The sequence below is a fragment of the Mastomys coucha genome, unplaced genomic scaffold, assembly GCF_008632895.1.
Source record: "Mastomys coucha isolate ucsf_1 unplaced genomic scaffold, UCSF_Mcou_1 pScaffold16, whole genome shotgun sequence".
Classification (NCBI taxonomy): domain Eukaryota; kingdom Metazoa; phylum Chordata; class Mammalia; order Rodentia; family Muridae; genus Mastomys; species Mastomys coucha.
The window spans coordinates 100819570-100834921 of record NW_022196898.1 but is presented as its reverse complement, the minus strand read 5'-3'; the positions used below and the strand labels follow the sequence as shown (position 1 = coordinate 100834921).

Here is a 15352-nt window from a genome sequence, read left to right as displayed (position 1 = left end):
GAGAGGAGAGGAGAGAAGAGAAGAGAAGAGAAGAGAAGAGAAGAGAAGAGAAGAGAAGAGAAGAGAGAAGAAAAGAAATAGAGACTGGCCATGAGCACATGGAGAGGGAGTGGGTGGGAAAGCAAGAGCAAGAGAAAGCAAGAGAACAAGGAGAGGACAAGCAACCTCTTTTAGAGTGAGTCAGGCATACCTGGATGTTGCCAGGTAATTGTGGGGCAGAGCTTAGATAGAATGCTAACACAGAAATAGACTACAACCAATACATGCTGTGTGTGTTGTCTATAAATAAGATTATGGGGTTCAAATGGAGTCTTTCCATCCTAACTTAGGCCTTCCAGACTTTTATTTTAACATAAATGTCTTACAGTGTCTTACAGCCATGTCGTCTGCCTGGCAGGCTGCCAATCAAAGGCCCCAAGAAGTGCAGTGCATTTCCTCGTTTGTAAACTTCAAGTAATGGCGAATCAGCGAATGTGATCATTGTCAGCCTGTTAGGGGAACTGTGCACCAAAGATATTTAAATGTCAAGCATGGGTGTTAAATGTATTAGGCTGCATTCACTTGGTGTGTGCTGGGCTGTGTCCCCCAAAGATTGCAATGTTTTCCTCTCAAGTAACTAGGAGTGGGTGCTGTGCTGTGCACACATAGGCAACACACAATGGACTTGGGAACCAGGCTTCCATTTAAGTCTACTTTTGTTGTAATGCTGTTTCAGTCCATCCACTTTTCCTGTCAGAATTCATTTTCATCTTATATACCCTTGGTAGACCTCAAGCTCATGACCCTTGACATGCCGGGCAGACACTGTGACACCGAGACACCCCACCCCAAGTCACCAGATTCTAATGGAGAGACCATCTCACTGTCGATTCATAGGCCCAAAATGTTGATGTTATTTACGATGATTTTTTTTTATAGAGAGAGACATTATTAGATTCAGTTTCTTAAGGAAAATACTTCTCAGTTTCTTTTCTTCAGTCTTTGGTATGCATGCATAACAGTATCGTGCTGGAAGCCAGCACTTACCCTAATACATCTTAAGATGAAGTCTCCCCGGAGGTGTGGATGGCGAGAACTGATTCTTGTCTGTTGTTCTCTGACCCTCCCCACACTCTCTGTGGTGCATGTGTGGGTCTGAACTGCCACCGTCACCCCCAACCCCAGGCAAATAAATGTTAGGTAGGTATATTTTCATTTTTCCAGAAGTTTCCTCTTATGAGACTCCTTACTGAGGAAATGTGCTGTGGGGGAAGCATTGCTCAAATGCTTGCATTTCTTGGAACAATGCTACACTAACCCTTAAGTATATTGAGAGACTTTTTCAAACCTAGAGAGACTTAATTTGTTCTCGTATTAGTTACTGCCTAGAACTCCTTCGTTTGTCTGTCAGTGCGGCCTTGTGGGGGAGCCTGGGAGCCATGGGGAGGACTCTCAGTTTTTCTGTGTGAAGGAACCAGTTTTCTCTAGAATCCTCTGATCATTGGACAGTGGCCATCTTTACAGTTGCTCTTACCGAATGTAATTCTGATAAACAAGGATTATGAATTCTGCAGACCTTCCTTGCCTCCCAGAAATCTTTGGAGTGAAATGATTTTATATTCAAAACATTCTGACCAAAATGTGTCTTTGCTTCCTTTTTGAATGATTGGTATGCGTGCCTAACAGCTTCGTGCTGGCAGCCCGCATTTACCCTAATACATCTTAAGATGAAGTCCCCCTGGAGGTGCTTCTGTGCCAATGGTGGCACATGGTGCCTCTCTCCCAAATGATGAGAGGATTGCGTGGCATGCATAGACACAGGGGAAATATTAACTTCCCAGAAGACTGCAGGCACACCTCGAGCGCAATGCTCTAACCTCTGGCAGGTGGGCAATTGCAGCTTGCTTCCCACTTCAGAAACGTGTCGGCAGATGTAGGCACATTATTTAATTAACTAATAATTGAGAAAGCTATAGTCACTATTAAAAGAGCTAAGCTAATTCTGGGCTGATAAAGGACTCTTAGCTGCCCTAAATAGGTCGTAATTAGCTGGCAGCGGTGTGGCTCCGCCTTCAGGGATGGGCGAAATTAATGAAAGTTAGCAGTGAATGGAACTGTGTTTCAGGATGTTCCTCCCCCAGGCAAGAGGGTGAGGAGTGAGCGAGTCACTTTTTAAGGACATGACAGCCACTGCCAGGAAGCACAGAGACCATGGGGACATTGATTCTTACATATCAAGTTCTCTGCTGACTCCTTTCTGCCAGAGAACTCAGTCATTGGCACTCAGTCTCCAGGAGAAAAAGAGAAGCCAGAGACGTGCCAGCCCTCATTGTCATTCAGTGGTAACAGTCCCCTTGACTAGCGAGGGTCTTAAAGGCAGCGTGGGTCATTCTCCTGGGTCATTTTTGAAAGTTTCTTCTATTCGCTCTAGGGATTAAACCGGCTCACACCCTTTGGGTTTGCAAGCTCAGAGTAGTTTCTAGGTTGAGGGGTTTTATGTCTCCTCTGAGTATCTGGGGTCCCTGTGAGCTCCCCCATCACTGCACACGGCAAACAGCTTCAAAGAACACAGTGTAGGAAGGAGGGGAGAGAAAAAGCAAAGCGTAGGAGCTGCCTTAGTCAGCCTCAGTCAGCCAAAGCCAAAGCGTGTTAGCCCTGTCTGCTGACTCCAGAGACCGAGTTGTCTAGCTGTTCCTAACTCTCAGTAAACCGCTCCTAACCTCAGAAAAACCTGGACCAAGAGAAACGGGAGAAGTGGAGGGAACAGGCGGTATTAAAAAACGGGGTTTCCTCTCTTTGTTCTTCTGAAGACTGTCATTGAAAGTAGGCCGAAGCACCTTTTCCTTTGTAAGTGGAACTAATGGCCCTTCTCCAGCTGATTTATTTGGCAGGAACACTGAGTTCATACAACAGTTGTGGACAGACCTGTTGGACTCCCAAGTCACAGAAGCATAATAAGGCACCTAGGACTCTGGCTTTGTGCTAACAAGCATCCAGGCACAGCGAATTTCCATCTTCCCATTATTAAGTGGCCTGGTAGGTGCCTCTGTAATGTACAGATACTGCAGATTAAAAATCCTATGAGAAGATAACATATCTTAATAACAGCAGCACAGGACGGACGTTTATGATGTACCGACTTCTGAATATTTAAAACACACACACACACACACACACACACACATATGATGGGAGAGAGGGAGGAGAGAAAGAGAGACAGAGTTGGGTGGAGAGATTATGTTATGCAGAAAGATCCAGTAGACAGTTGCACTGAATATTCCTCTCCACATAGTGGCTGCTGAGCACTGCACAGGCGGTGCCTCTGTGGGGCGGTGCCTCTGTGGGGCGGTGCCTCTGTGGGGCGGTGCCTCTGTGGGGCGGTGCCTCTGTGGGGCGGGGCCTCCGTGCAAGCTAGAACTGAGCTTTCCAGTCCTTCTCTAATGGATACTTCTTTGTTTTAGATTTTGTCTCACACTCTACTCCCTCCCTCAGTTATCTGGATTTCTTCTGGCCATATATCTATTTACTTGGACTGTCTTTCTCATCAAGAATAGGTCACCACTAAGGGAGTTAAGATTTGTGAGCCAAACGCAGTCTCTTTCTCTATGTTCTTTTAAAAAATAGAGTTGAAGACTGAAGAGATGTCTCAGTTGTTAGGACTGTGCGCTGCTCTTGCAGAGGACCTGGTTCGGTTCCCAGCACTCATGTCAGACAGCTCTCAACCCTGTAATGTCTGCTTCAGGGGGATCCGATGCCTCTGGTTGCCACAGTTACCTGCCTCCCACGCATGTGGACCCACACATGCACACATAATTTAAAGAAAAATAAATTTTAAAAAAAATGAACAAAATCTGTTTTTTTGTTTTTTGTTGTTTGTTTTGTTTTTCACTTAATCTTGTTAGGTTCATCTGCACTTCTAGAGTTTAATTTTTAAACTGTCACTTCAGAGGTCCTGTGCAGCATGCAGAGTGCTGGGCTGCAGAGAGCCTCTGTGGCCTGCTCCCTAGGAAACATTTCTTCCTAGCTCTAGAAAAGTTTCCATTGAGTTAGAGTTCCATTGAATTGGTGTAGCTCTTTTCCTTAATACTGAGTAGGTTGTCTGAATCTGCAGAGTCTACTCCTGACTTCAGTGTGCATCAGGTCGATGGCTGATTTGGGTGATCTGGAGCCAGGCTCCAGAGTGTGCATTTTCAGTGAGAGCCCAAGCCGGCTTGATGTCGCTCATCTGAGGAGGCCACTTTAAAATGTGCTATTTTGATTGTCTTGAAAGAAGGACAGACAATATCTCATTCAAAGACAAAGAACAACTGTTTCCCAAATACCCTTGGTAATCTGTAGTCAGATCCCAATTCTGTGACCCTGTCTTACGCCAGGGCACTTATGTGATGCACTGTGTCCTTTGTCCATCTTTATGGGACAGTGTAGTGAAGACTGGGGCCTGTCTCAGTAGTAAAACAGTGTACTGTCCACCATACACCATCCCTCTTTCAGCTAAGGGACCATCAGGTGTCAGGGCTCCTTGGGTTCTTCTTAGTGATGGCCTACTTCTCTTTCTCCGTCATCTCCACTGCTATGGCTACAGTGCTGTATTTTCTAACTCCCACACAGGTCACTACTCTCCTGCCCCGCCTCCTGCACAGGTCACTACTCTCCTGCTCTGCCTCCTGCACGGGTGACTGCTCATTCACCCCGCCCTTATGCTTCTGCAGAGACACTTATGTGACTGGCCCTTTCATCACAAAGCCCATGGACACAGGCCGTGCTTCATCACTAAGTCAAGTGCCACCTCTTTCATGAAGCCTTTTGCAAGGTGCCCAGATAGAGCGTATTTGCTCTTAAAGCCCATTATGGGCTTGTGTTTTTATAGAAACCATCGCTTTCTATCAGGCACAATTGCTGCCTACGTCTAAGCGCATCAGGTGCGCCACAAACACCTTGAAAGGATGCCAGCTCTTCTATGTTTGTTTCCCCATGCACCATAGACTGCTTGACTTAATAGTCACCCAGTAAATATTTAATGGATGGATAAATGAATACAAATCCTACCCAATATGTTTGTGAGTTCAAAAATCCTTTTGTGGGCTAGATAGAGCTTAGTGGTAGAGAGCTTGCCTGGTGAGTTCAAGGCCCCAGGTTCAATGCCCATTACTAAAAAAAACAGCCTAGACATCCCTTTGTTGTTTGTGAGATACTAGTGAATTTCAGAGCAGTTTTATGTTGTATAAGTGGCTCACAGCAATGTCGAACAGATAAATTGTAGGGCTGGATTCTGATAGAAAAGTCTCCACAGTTCTATTCAGAGAGACCACCCATGCTGTCTTAGCCAAAGGTTGGCAAATCTGTTACCTTTTCTAGGGTTTTCATGGCTGGGTGCTGGGTTTGTAATAAGTTACTGACAGATCCATTCTTCAAAGGCGGGCTTCTATTTTAGTTTCTCAACAGTGGTAGAGCAGGCTCCAAAATCTCGATCATGATTCTCTTAGCTGCCAGGTGCTTCATGAACAGACCCACCCAGAGAACCTGAAGCCACCAACACTCTTGATCCTCAGGAGGCAAATGTCACAATCACCCAGAGCAGAAACAAAAGACCCAAGCAGAGGACTAAAGCTGCTAGCAAAAGCATCTGGGTTTCGTTCTTCAGGTATGCCTCTTAGTTGTCCTAAAACACACACACACACACACACACACACACACACACACACACACACATACACACACACACAGACACATACACACACACATACACACACACACATATACACACACACATACACACATACACACACACATACACACACACATACACACATACACACATACACACACATACACACATACACAGACACACACACACAGACACACACACACACATACACACACACACATACACACACACACATACACACACACACATACATACACACACATACACACACATACACACACACACATACACACACACAGACACACACACACACACACATACACACACACACATACACACACATACACACACACATACACACACACATACACACACACACATACACACATACACACACACATACACACATACACACACACACATACACACATACACACACACATACACACATACACACACACACACACACACCATTTTCTTCTTTGATAGGAAATCTGTAAATTATTACAGTGGGAACACTTTAAATAATTTCCCAATGAGCCTAGAGAAAAGAAAAAATGGCAGCTGCATCTACCATTCCTCTGTATAAATGATTGATGGGTTTGTGTCCCACACTTGAAGGGAAATTATTGAAAACATTTTATACAATTCAGATCATGTTCCTCCTCAGTCAAACCTTGTGATATCCCTCTGTTTTCATATTTTTAAAATTGAATTCATATCTTCATATGCTCTTTTACTGCTTTTAGTTCTAATGTAGTTGTTTGGGACAAGGCTAAGCAGGCCGATAACTTGCCTCCTGCTCTCTTGCTTCTATGTCCTGTGTGGTCTGTAACCACACAGTGTCACCACTACACGTGTGTATGTGGTACTCAGATCAAGCCCAGGGCCTCCATTCATGCCCCACAAGTCCTCCAGCAATGGAGCCGCATCCTCAGCTGAGGCAAGCTTGCCTGATGACTTGCAGTGTATCTGGTGGGACCCTAGTCCCTTATTTCCTCTCTGAGCTTTGTATGTCTGACTTAACACCTTGTTTCCTTTGCTTTGTCACCCTAGACACCTGGCATGCTTGGTTTGGGTACTGTAACTCTAGCTCACTGCCAGGATACTCTTCCATATAATGTAGAGCCAGCTCAGTGAGCTGATTACCACACCTGAAACAGAAACGTGAACTTATGTCTGGCATGCCCAAGTCTTACCTTGTTCCACATTTCCTTATGTCGTATCATGGCCTTTCAAGTCTACTGTATTCTATGACATATTTGTTTACTCCCTTGCTTATTTCTTTTGTGTGTATCTCCTACTAGACATATGTTCCCTAAGGGAAGGGTTCATTATTTTGTCCACTAATACAGACCAAGGACTTTGAATAATTCAGGTTATACAATAAATAATCAATATTTTTCATGGTGAATAACCTAGAAATACACAAACAGAAATTTAGGTGATCTTATAAAACCAGTTTTCCAGGGTCTGTCCAGTTGCTGAAAAACAAAGCAAGACTCGTCTGCTCTCAGGGCAAGCCTCGAATATGGGTAAACCAGGGGCTCTGTCCTACAGAGACTGCTAGTTAGGAAATGTTAGCATTGGAGTTGTGTTATTCAGAAGAAACACCATTTTACCTAAGGAGCTGACTGATTTTCATTCCTTAGTATATGTTCTTGTAGTTAAAATGTCATTGGCTAGATTGGATAATTGACTTGCTCTCCAGTAAGGACAGCAGCATTCTCTTACCTGAGTTGGAACCAATGATACTAAAGTATGAGCCTAGGTCAGGCTCACCTGGGAGCTGACTGAACACACAGTGCTGGGCTCCTGCTAGAGTGCCCTACTTGACATTTCTGAACTACACCTCAACTCAAGAGCTCTGTCTTTCTAGGAAACCACCAGGTAGTGCTGCCTAGGTTCTAAGTCCACCCTGAGAGGGTCTGTGCGGAGAAAGTCATATTCAGTGATTTTATCTATAGTTAGCTAAAGTTCAGTTGTATTAACCTAAAATCATTGTATATAGCCTGTTACCATTGGTGTAGTGATGTATAAATGTCTAGAATTCTCCTCTCTGATACTTTAGTGGTAGGGAACTTGCAGCTCTGTGTGGAATGCCTATGCAGCACCGTCATTTCGTCTGTCACTGTCTTAAGCTCATGCCCCTCTGCAGCCATGCCAGATGTTGCTCATTAGTGTGTAAGGGTGCAGCCCTTTATCACTGTAGATGGAGAACTGCTGTGTGGGTGTGTGTTCAGTCTACTGTGGCTTTCCAGTTTGGCTCATCAGGTGTTTACTTCCCTTACAATGCATGAGATTGTTATTTCCTCTCTGTCCTGCACTTCCTTCCAATTACACCCCTTTGAAGTTCCATTTACCACTGTTTGAACACTGCGCTCATCACAGCCTTCCCTCTGCTGGTGTGTAATTTCTCTGTTGCTTGAATTATCCACACAAGGTGGTTATCTTGGATGTATGCCCATGATTTAAGATAATGAATTATACTTCATGGATTCATCCAACCAGATGAGTAGCCTATCATTGTGACAGCAAGTTCAAGCATTCTTTCCCATTCACCTTGTTTTTCCCCATGAAGAAAGCAGAGGAAGGAGGCACAGCCAGTGAACGCCGTTTTTAAAGGTTGAAATCATGAGACACTGGCACAAAGTGGACAGCCTCTTCTAGAAACGAGACTGTGTGAAGTAGAGAACTGCTTAAAATTTAGGATCTGGGGGAAATTTACATATTATCTGATAAGTAGAATTTAAAAAAAAAAACACTTTTCATTAAAAAGAGAAACAGTAATGGATACATCATGCGAAGGCATGGTTGGGTGGCCAGTGCTGTCTCCTGTCATGAACAGGCCATTTAGGGGTCCTGGGAAGCTACTCTACATGGTTGTGGGATTTTCTTGATTAGAGCTTTGAGAAGATGTAGTGGGATTTTCTAGAAATGCAGATGGTCTGTTAAGGTAGTTCTTCTTGTTGAGATTCCCATTAAATCTTTATGAACCAAGTTGTTCATGTCATTGTACTGAAATGACTGTTCCAGCCTAGCTGTTCATGGCACAGACACCTACACAAACTCTGCAGGTAACCACGGATGAGCAGAGCAGAGCTCCTGATTCAAGGCCATTTCCCCCAACACATTTATCTTAGTTTGCCTTTTCTTATTCTTTTTTTTTATTTTCTTCTTTTTTCCTGTTGCTGTGATAAAATTCTTTTGCAAAAGCAACTTATAAGGGAAAAGACTTGGCTTAGCTCATCGCCCAAGCCATACTTGGTCATGGCATCAGTAACTTGAAGCATCTCGTCACATTGCAGCCACAGTCAGAAGAACAAAAGCAGTGACGGTCACAGGCTAGAACTTAGCTTGCTTTCCCAACTTTTATACAGTCCGGAATCCCAGGCAAGCACTGGAGATACCCACAGTATGCAGGTCTTTCTACCTCAGTTATCTAATCAAGATAACCCCCACAAGCATGCTCAGAGCTCATCTCTCAGGTGATACTAGATTTTGCCAGGTTGACAGTTAACACCACCTGCAGCCATGTTCTGTTGTGTTCGTCCTCATCTGTTGGACTGCAACAGATAACGTCAGCTCCACTTAGGAGCGTATTAGCATTTCTTCTATCAGTGGAGCATTTCTCAATTGTTTGTGCTTCAAGGAGATTTCAATGACTCTGCTGCTTTCCTTCTCTTGACCTCCAATGGGACTCATCCAGTAGCTTAGCCTCCTACCTTAATTAGGGGAAAGCAGAAACTACTTGCAACTCTGTCACCTGGAAGCAAATATAGAAAATAAGGAGACCAGAAAGTGCGGTAAAACTGGCACACCCTACTTCCTGAGCAGGTGGATGCTTGATGGGCAGAGAGCTTCTGATGTTTTTGCTGCCAAGCACATTGTGGGTGTTCAATAAATATTAAATAATAAGAAGAATTTCCTAATTATGACGAACATTTTTCTCTATTAAGCAGATGGTGCTCTATAGGAGTAGGCCATTATTTATAAATGTGACACAAGGTGCTGGCAATTGTGTGCGAAATGCGACTCTCGCTTCAGTTGCTGGTTATATGCTACAGCAAAGTTTTGTGTCAAACAGCTTGATCAATATTAGTTAATGTTTTTGATTAAAAAAAAAAAAAGCCTGTGAGTAGAGAGATGGACTTTTTGTGCCCGTGTCTGTAATCCTGCCATTGAGATGATTGATAGAGGCTTCAGCTGTAAAATCGTCCCTTGTAATGTGCTATAAAAGGCGTCTGAGCAGGCAGCATGGTATGAGCTGCAAGTCTCGTCCTCCCTGCCTTCTATGGGAGTTTTCCTTTCAAGTCCTTGGACTGTCTCATGCTTGCTAAGGCTAGATGCACATACCTCTCTGATACTCTCGTGGCTCAGAGCTGAAACCTCACTGGGACTAAGGAGAGCTAATTAGGTGTTCCCAAAATACACATCATTTTATGATTTTGCACATCACCGTGATGAAAATAACAGTCTAATTCCATCAAGTCATGTAAATTATAGTAAGGGGGATGATGAGAGGCGGCAATCCTCCCTTCTTTGGAGATGTTACTTTGGTTGTCAGCACATCCACATGTCCAGAAATCACAAACCAGAGGCACAACTCTGTAGTGCAAGTGAGGTTTGGTGATCATATACGGCTTCCATTTCTAAAGCGTGCTTCTGTAAAGGGTCTATGCAAATGCGAGCATTCAAGAATATAAACCAAACAGCGTCTGTTAGGAGCCGAAGCAGCTGCATGCCTTCTCATCAGAGATAAAAAGCATCCTGTTTACTAACACATCCAGCCTCCCCCAACCCACATGCACTCCTACTAAGCCCCTCTCCTAAGGAGGGGTGTTCGTTCCTTTGGGCATTCCTTTGGGTTTGAGATAGGCAGCTCAGATGGCAGCTTCATTCATGCCTTCTGCGCAGATTCCCTGGGTGATAAGTGGGTGTTAGACATGGTCCAGATGCTGATGTTCGAGACGAGTTCTCTGGCTGAGGCTCTGGCATGTGTTGGCAGGTTCTGCATCCGGTCTCACCTCTTTGTTTTCAGTATTTATAAATAACACTCATCAGGATGTCTGTAGGTAGGAAATGAAAGTAGCTGAGAAACCTGGCCAAGACCAAGCCAATCCCAGTGTGAGTTAAAAAAATATGCTGACCCCAAGGATGCGCAGTGAGCTGAGATGGGTTCTCAAGAGAAAAAAAAAAAAAGTCTTATGCTGAAGTCCAGCCTCTCCCTCACTGATAGGCAATCCATGGGCTAGAGATTGTATCTGCATTCCCCACAGACCTGTGAGGAAATCAAGACCATGTACATCTAAAGCCTGGAGTCTGCCCAGAATATGAGCTCATAAATATGTTAGCTTAAGTAAAGCTTATGATAATGCACATGAATCATGTTCCTATTTTGAAAAGCACAGACCCCATAATTCAATACTTCTGGAGCATCTCCAGATAACTGCAGGATTTTTCTCCTTCACTTATTTCTCTTAGGTCTTGACTCAAATGTCACCTTGTCAGGGAGCCCTTTCCTGGCAACACCCCCTACCACCCCTCCCTGACCTGGGCATCAAACTCCATTTTCCGGATGTCACTTACTACTGTGTGACAAGTTACAATTTCCTCTTACTGTGTGAGAGACTTAGGCAAGGACGGATGGAGTAAATGCTCTATCCTTTCCTTCAAAGTGAACTTCACACACAGCATCACCCAGCGGCTGAGGGGGGTGATGTGGCCTTCAGGGATGCTAGCTCATTAACACTGGAAGTGGTGTTAGCCAGACTCTCTTAGGATTAGGTCTCTCATGCCCTGACCTAACCTAGTCCCTGAGATTCTTTGGGCTAAGAGGCATACAATGCAGTATGCCTTGGAATGACTTTTCTGTAGTGAGCTTTATGCTTTAAAAGGTGCGATCTGTGAGAAATGACATATTTGTTCGTTAGCATTTAATTTGTTTCTCTGTTTTCCTAAATCTGAGACAAATATAATTGCCATCAGAGATTCTGGCAATTAGGAGCCTGTATTGAAGCAATATAGTTCTGTTCAAAAACCTGGAAAGCAAATGTTTCAGTCAGGTTCTGTATTGAGGAGGAAAAACTATTCCTGCCCAACTTTCTGAGATTTCATATATAGCTCAAGAATCTCCATTAACAAGTCTAGTGAGTGAGGAGAAAGGGAGGTGGAGGAGGAGCTAAAAATGAGTCCAGCACATTTATTTTATGGGCAAAAATAATTAAGATCAAAGCAAATGTAGTGAGTTTGCCAGGATTCCATGCATTTCTAGGGCCGTTCCTCTGGGGACCTCTGCCAGGCTGGGATCCCATGCCAGGCTGGTATCCCATGCATTTCTGGGGCCATTCCTCTGGGGACCTCTGCCACGCTGGGATCCCATGCCAGGCTGGTATCCCATGCATTTCTGGGGCCATTCCTCTGGGGACCTCTGCCACGCTGGGATCCCATGCATTTCTGGGGCCATTCCTCTGGGGACCTCTGCCAGGCTGGTATCCCATGCCAGGCTGGGATCCCATGCATTTCTGGGGCCATTCCTCTGGGAACCTCTGTCAGACTGGGATCCCTTGCCAGGCTGGGATCCCCTGCCAGGCTGGGATTCCATGCATTTCTAGGGCCGTTCCTCTGGGGACCTCTGCCAGGCTGGGATCCCATGCCAGGCTGGGATTCCATGCATTTCTGGGGCTGTTCCTCTGGGGACCTCTGCCAGGCTGGCGTACTGCTCGCTGGTTGCTGTGGCTCCCCAGCACTGAACACCCACTGCGCAGTGCTTCCCAGTATGTTCTGTGTTCCACATTTTCTTGTGAAGGACCTCCCATGGCCTTAGCCCGAAGAGTCTCGGGGACTAGAACCTGAGGCTCTGCATTTGTCCATAGTGTGGTGTGCCTTATATATCAATTTGAGTATGTTGTTCTGGAAACAACAACAACAAAAACAAAAACAAAAAAAAAAAAACTCAAAAGATTTAAATCATATTATCAAATAATTCTAGACCATACCTCCTGAGCTCTTGGAACAGTGGCTTGGGTCAGAGAAGGACGCTGGCCACTTAGATGGAGTGGGGTTGGGGAATGGAGGGGCACTGCTTAGATTTTTATCAACGTGACACAAGCTGGGTCATCTGGGAAGTGGGAACCTCACAAAAGGAATTGCTTCCAACTTATTGGCCTGTGGGGCATTTATTTAATAGTTGATAGTGAGGGCATTGCCCTCCTCTGTTAAGGGCATTGCCTCCTCTCAGCAAGTGGTCTTGGATTTTGTAAGAAAGCAGCCTGAGTCAGTTAAGTAAGCCTTAAGCGGTTGGCTTCTGTCTCTGGTCCTGCTTGAGTTCCTACCCTGGCTTTCCTCAATGACCAACTGTTACTGGTGTGTGTGTGTGTGTGTGTGTGTGTGTGTAAACACGCCAAATGACACCTTTTTTCCCAAGTTGCTTTTGATTAAGATGAGAAAGTTAACTTGGGCATTTGGACATAAGGGTACATAAGGTAAGCCCCTTTAAAAACTGGAATTTAAACCTTTCCAGTTTGAATTTCCCCCAGAAACCATGTAAAGCACATGTCGCCCATGGTACTCTCAGGCAGAAGTGTCACCAGAGGCTTCTGTACCTCCAGTTAGCGACAGGCGCGAATGTTCCTTAAGAGGGCACAGACTTCCTGACGTGAAGTACTTCACTGAGGACAGGCAGGCCTTGAGAGCTTTCGCCCTCTTCACATGTCCTGCATGCTATCTGCTTCCTGTATGTAGAGGGAAATGTGGTCACCTTCTTCCTGCTTCTGCTGCCTTCAGTACCTTTCTGCTATTAAGGGACACTATCTGTCTGGAACTGTAAGCTAAAATAAAGGCTTTCATCAGTAACTTGGTTTTGGTCATGGTTGTTATCAGGACAATAGAAACTGATACGTAACACTGTTGCATTTAGGGGAGACACACAGTTTCACAGGGCCACCGTGTACCTTACACCGAGTAAGGCAGCTGGCAAGTGCCAGGTGTCATCAGGCTGGACTCCTAAGCCCTGATGTGTCTTTCAGGACAGAATCAGTCAGATTCCTTACTCAGAGAACGTGGCAGAGGCCTGGGACTTTGGAGGGAGAGTGCTGGTTGTTTCTTTAAGATCCTTCCCTCAATGATGAGATCGGGATCGAGTCTCAGCAGCAGCTTGTCCCTAGAGTGAGCATCTACAGTCACAGCCTCCTTTGCCTTCTATCCACTTTAAGGAGTTTCCCTTGCTTCTTACCATCTTCAGAGGTGAATCACTACCCATCAGTATTTTTCTACTTCACATACAACCCCAAACCATTGAAAAATTTCCCCAGAAATGGCTCTATGGTTTTTTAAAATTTAATTCTCTGCATGATAAAAACTGTTTAAGACATATTTCAAAGCCCAGGCTATTGAATGTTTTATATGGGAAACTGTCTGAGGAGAAGTTGAAGACTTGAGGCCACAAAAGAAAAAAAAAATGAGGGAAAATAGATGGGAAGAAACAGTATAAATTAGAATTTCTCACAGAGAATGGCTCTGTTACTTCTTCTTCTCCACCTCGCCACCTCCTCAGGCACACACTCTCTTACTTCTTCTTCTCCACCTCGCCACCTCCTCAGGCACACACTCTCTTACTTCTTCTTCACCTCGCCCTCCTCAGGCACATACTAAGCATACTAGTCATTCTCCTGTTTATTCCATGTTTCTGCAATCTGCCTTGTGGCCGTCATATTGAATCCAGCACTGTGGTCCTCATCAGCATAGGAAATGGGGGCATTAATAACTTGGTCTCTGTGGACAGATCATAATAGGAAACCTTATAAGTAACTGCCCACTAATGGGAAAATTGAAAATATGCCCTGAATTATAACGGTCATGGTGTAACCATTAAAATTATAATTATGTCACAATGGAAGAACTCATTTTGTATTAGTTTATCTTTGCATAACGTTAATAGCTAATGAAAGTGTGACAATGACATCTAATTAAGCTTAACAACATCTCCGCACTTCTTTAACGCTGGCTATATTTTGCTTGCAATCATGTGTTGGGGACATTAGCAAGGCAAGGTCTATCTCTAATAGAAAGCTAGCAAGGTAAGACTCAGTCTTGTGAGAAATTGATCTTGTGATGAATAGAACGACCACTTGGGCTGGACCCGGGAACTCTGTACTGAGCAGAGCACTGAAGGACGCTTTGCTCTCCAGAGCTAGCATGGAGATGTCACCTCTGGGCTCGACGGTGGACCTGGAGACCGCAGCATCTACACCAGCCTGCTTCCCCTGCAGCAATGCTTTTCCAGTTAGACTTCTGTCCAGCTCCTGCAGCTGACTTTAACAGCCCCATTTCTCCACCTCAAGCGCCCATCTTTTCCTGCCATGACGCTTGCTCCTTGAACAGACTTGGTTCAGCTGCCTGTATTTTATGTATGATTCTTGCTATTCCCCTCCACCACCCTTCTGCATAGTGCCCAGTGTACACCAGGTCCTCAGCAAACATTGCCTGATGAGAGTGGCCACCTTACAAGCACCTGGAAGCGATAATCAAAGCCTTCTTGTGACTACCGGAATGTGCCCAAGCTGCTTTTACACTGCGAGGTAAAGTTTTCTGAGCCTCTTGCTTAAGGGGTATTGTAAAACCACAGAATCAGGCACTGTCCCCTCTGCCCTGAACTCAAAGGCCTCCTCCTGGGGAAAGTGCCACTTAAGCGGTGAATTTATGAGAGAG

General features: G+C 44.8%; 1 protein-coding gene across 12 annotated transcripts in view; it reads left to right on the top strand.

The window, feature by feature from the left end:
• St6galnac3 (ST6 N-acetylgalactosaminide alpha-2,6-sialyltransferase 3) overlaps positions 1 to 15352 on the top strand; it is a 594849-nt gene that overhangs the window by 383797 nt on the left and 195700 nt on the right. For 5 of the 12 annotated variants that reach the window (XM_031375908.1, XM_031375906.1, XM_031375904.1 and 2 more), the window contains one exon: positions 5463 to 5620. The exons of the other annotated variants lie outside the window; for them this stretch is intronic. In XM_031375908.1, the coding sequence (XP_031231768.1) occupies positions 5463 to 5620 (158 nt within the window). The remainder of the gene's footprint in view (positions 1 to 5462; positions 5621 to 15352) is intronic. 12 annotated transcript variants of the gene reach the window in all.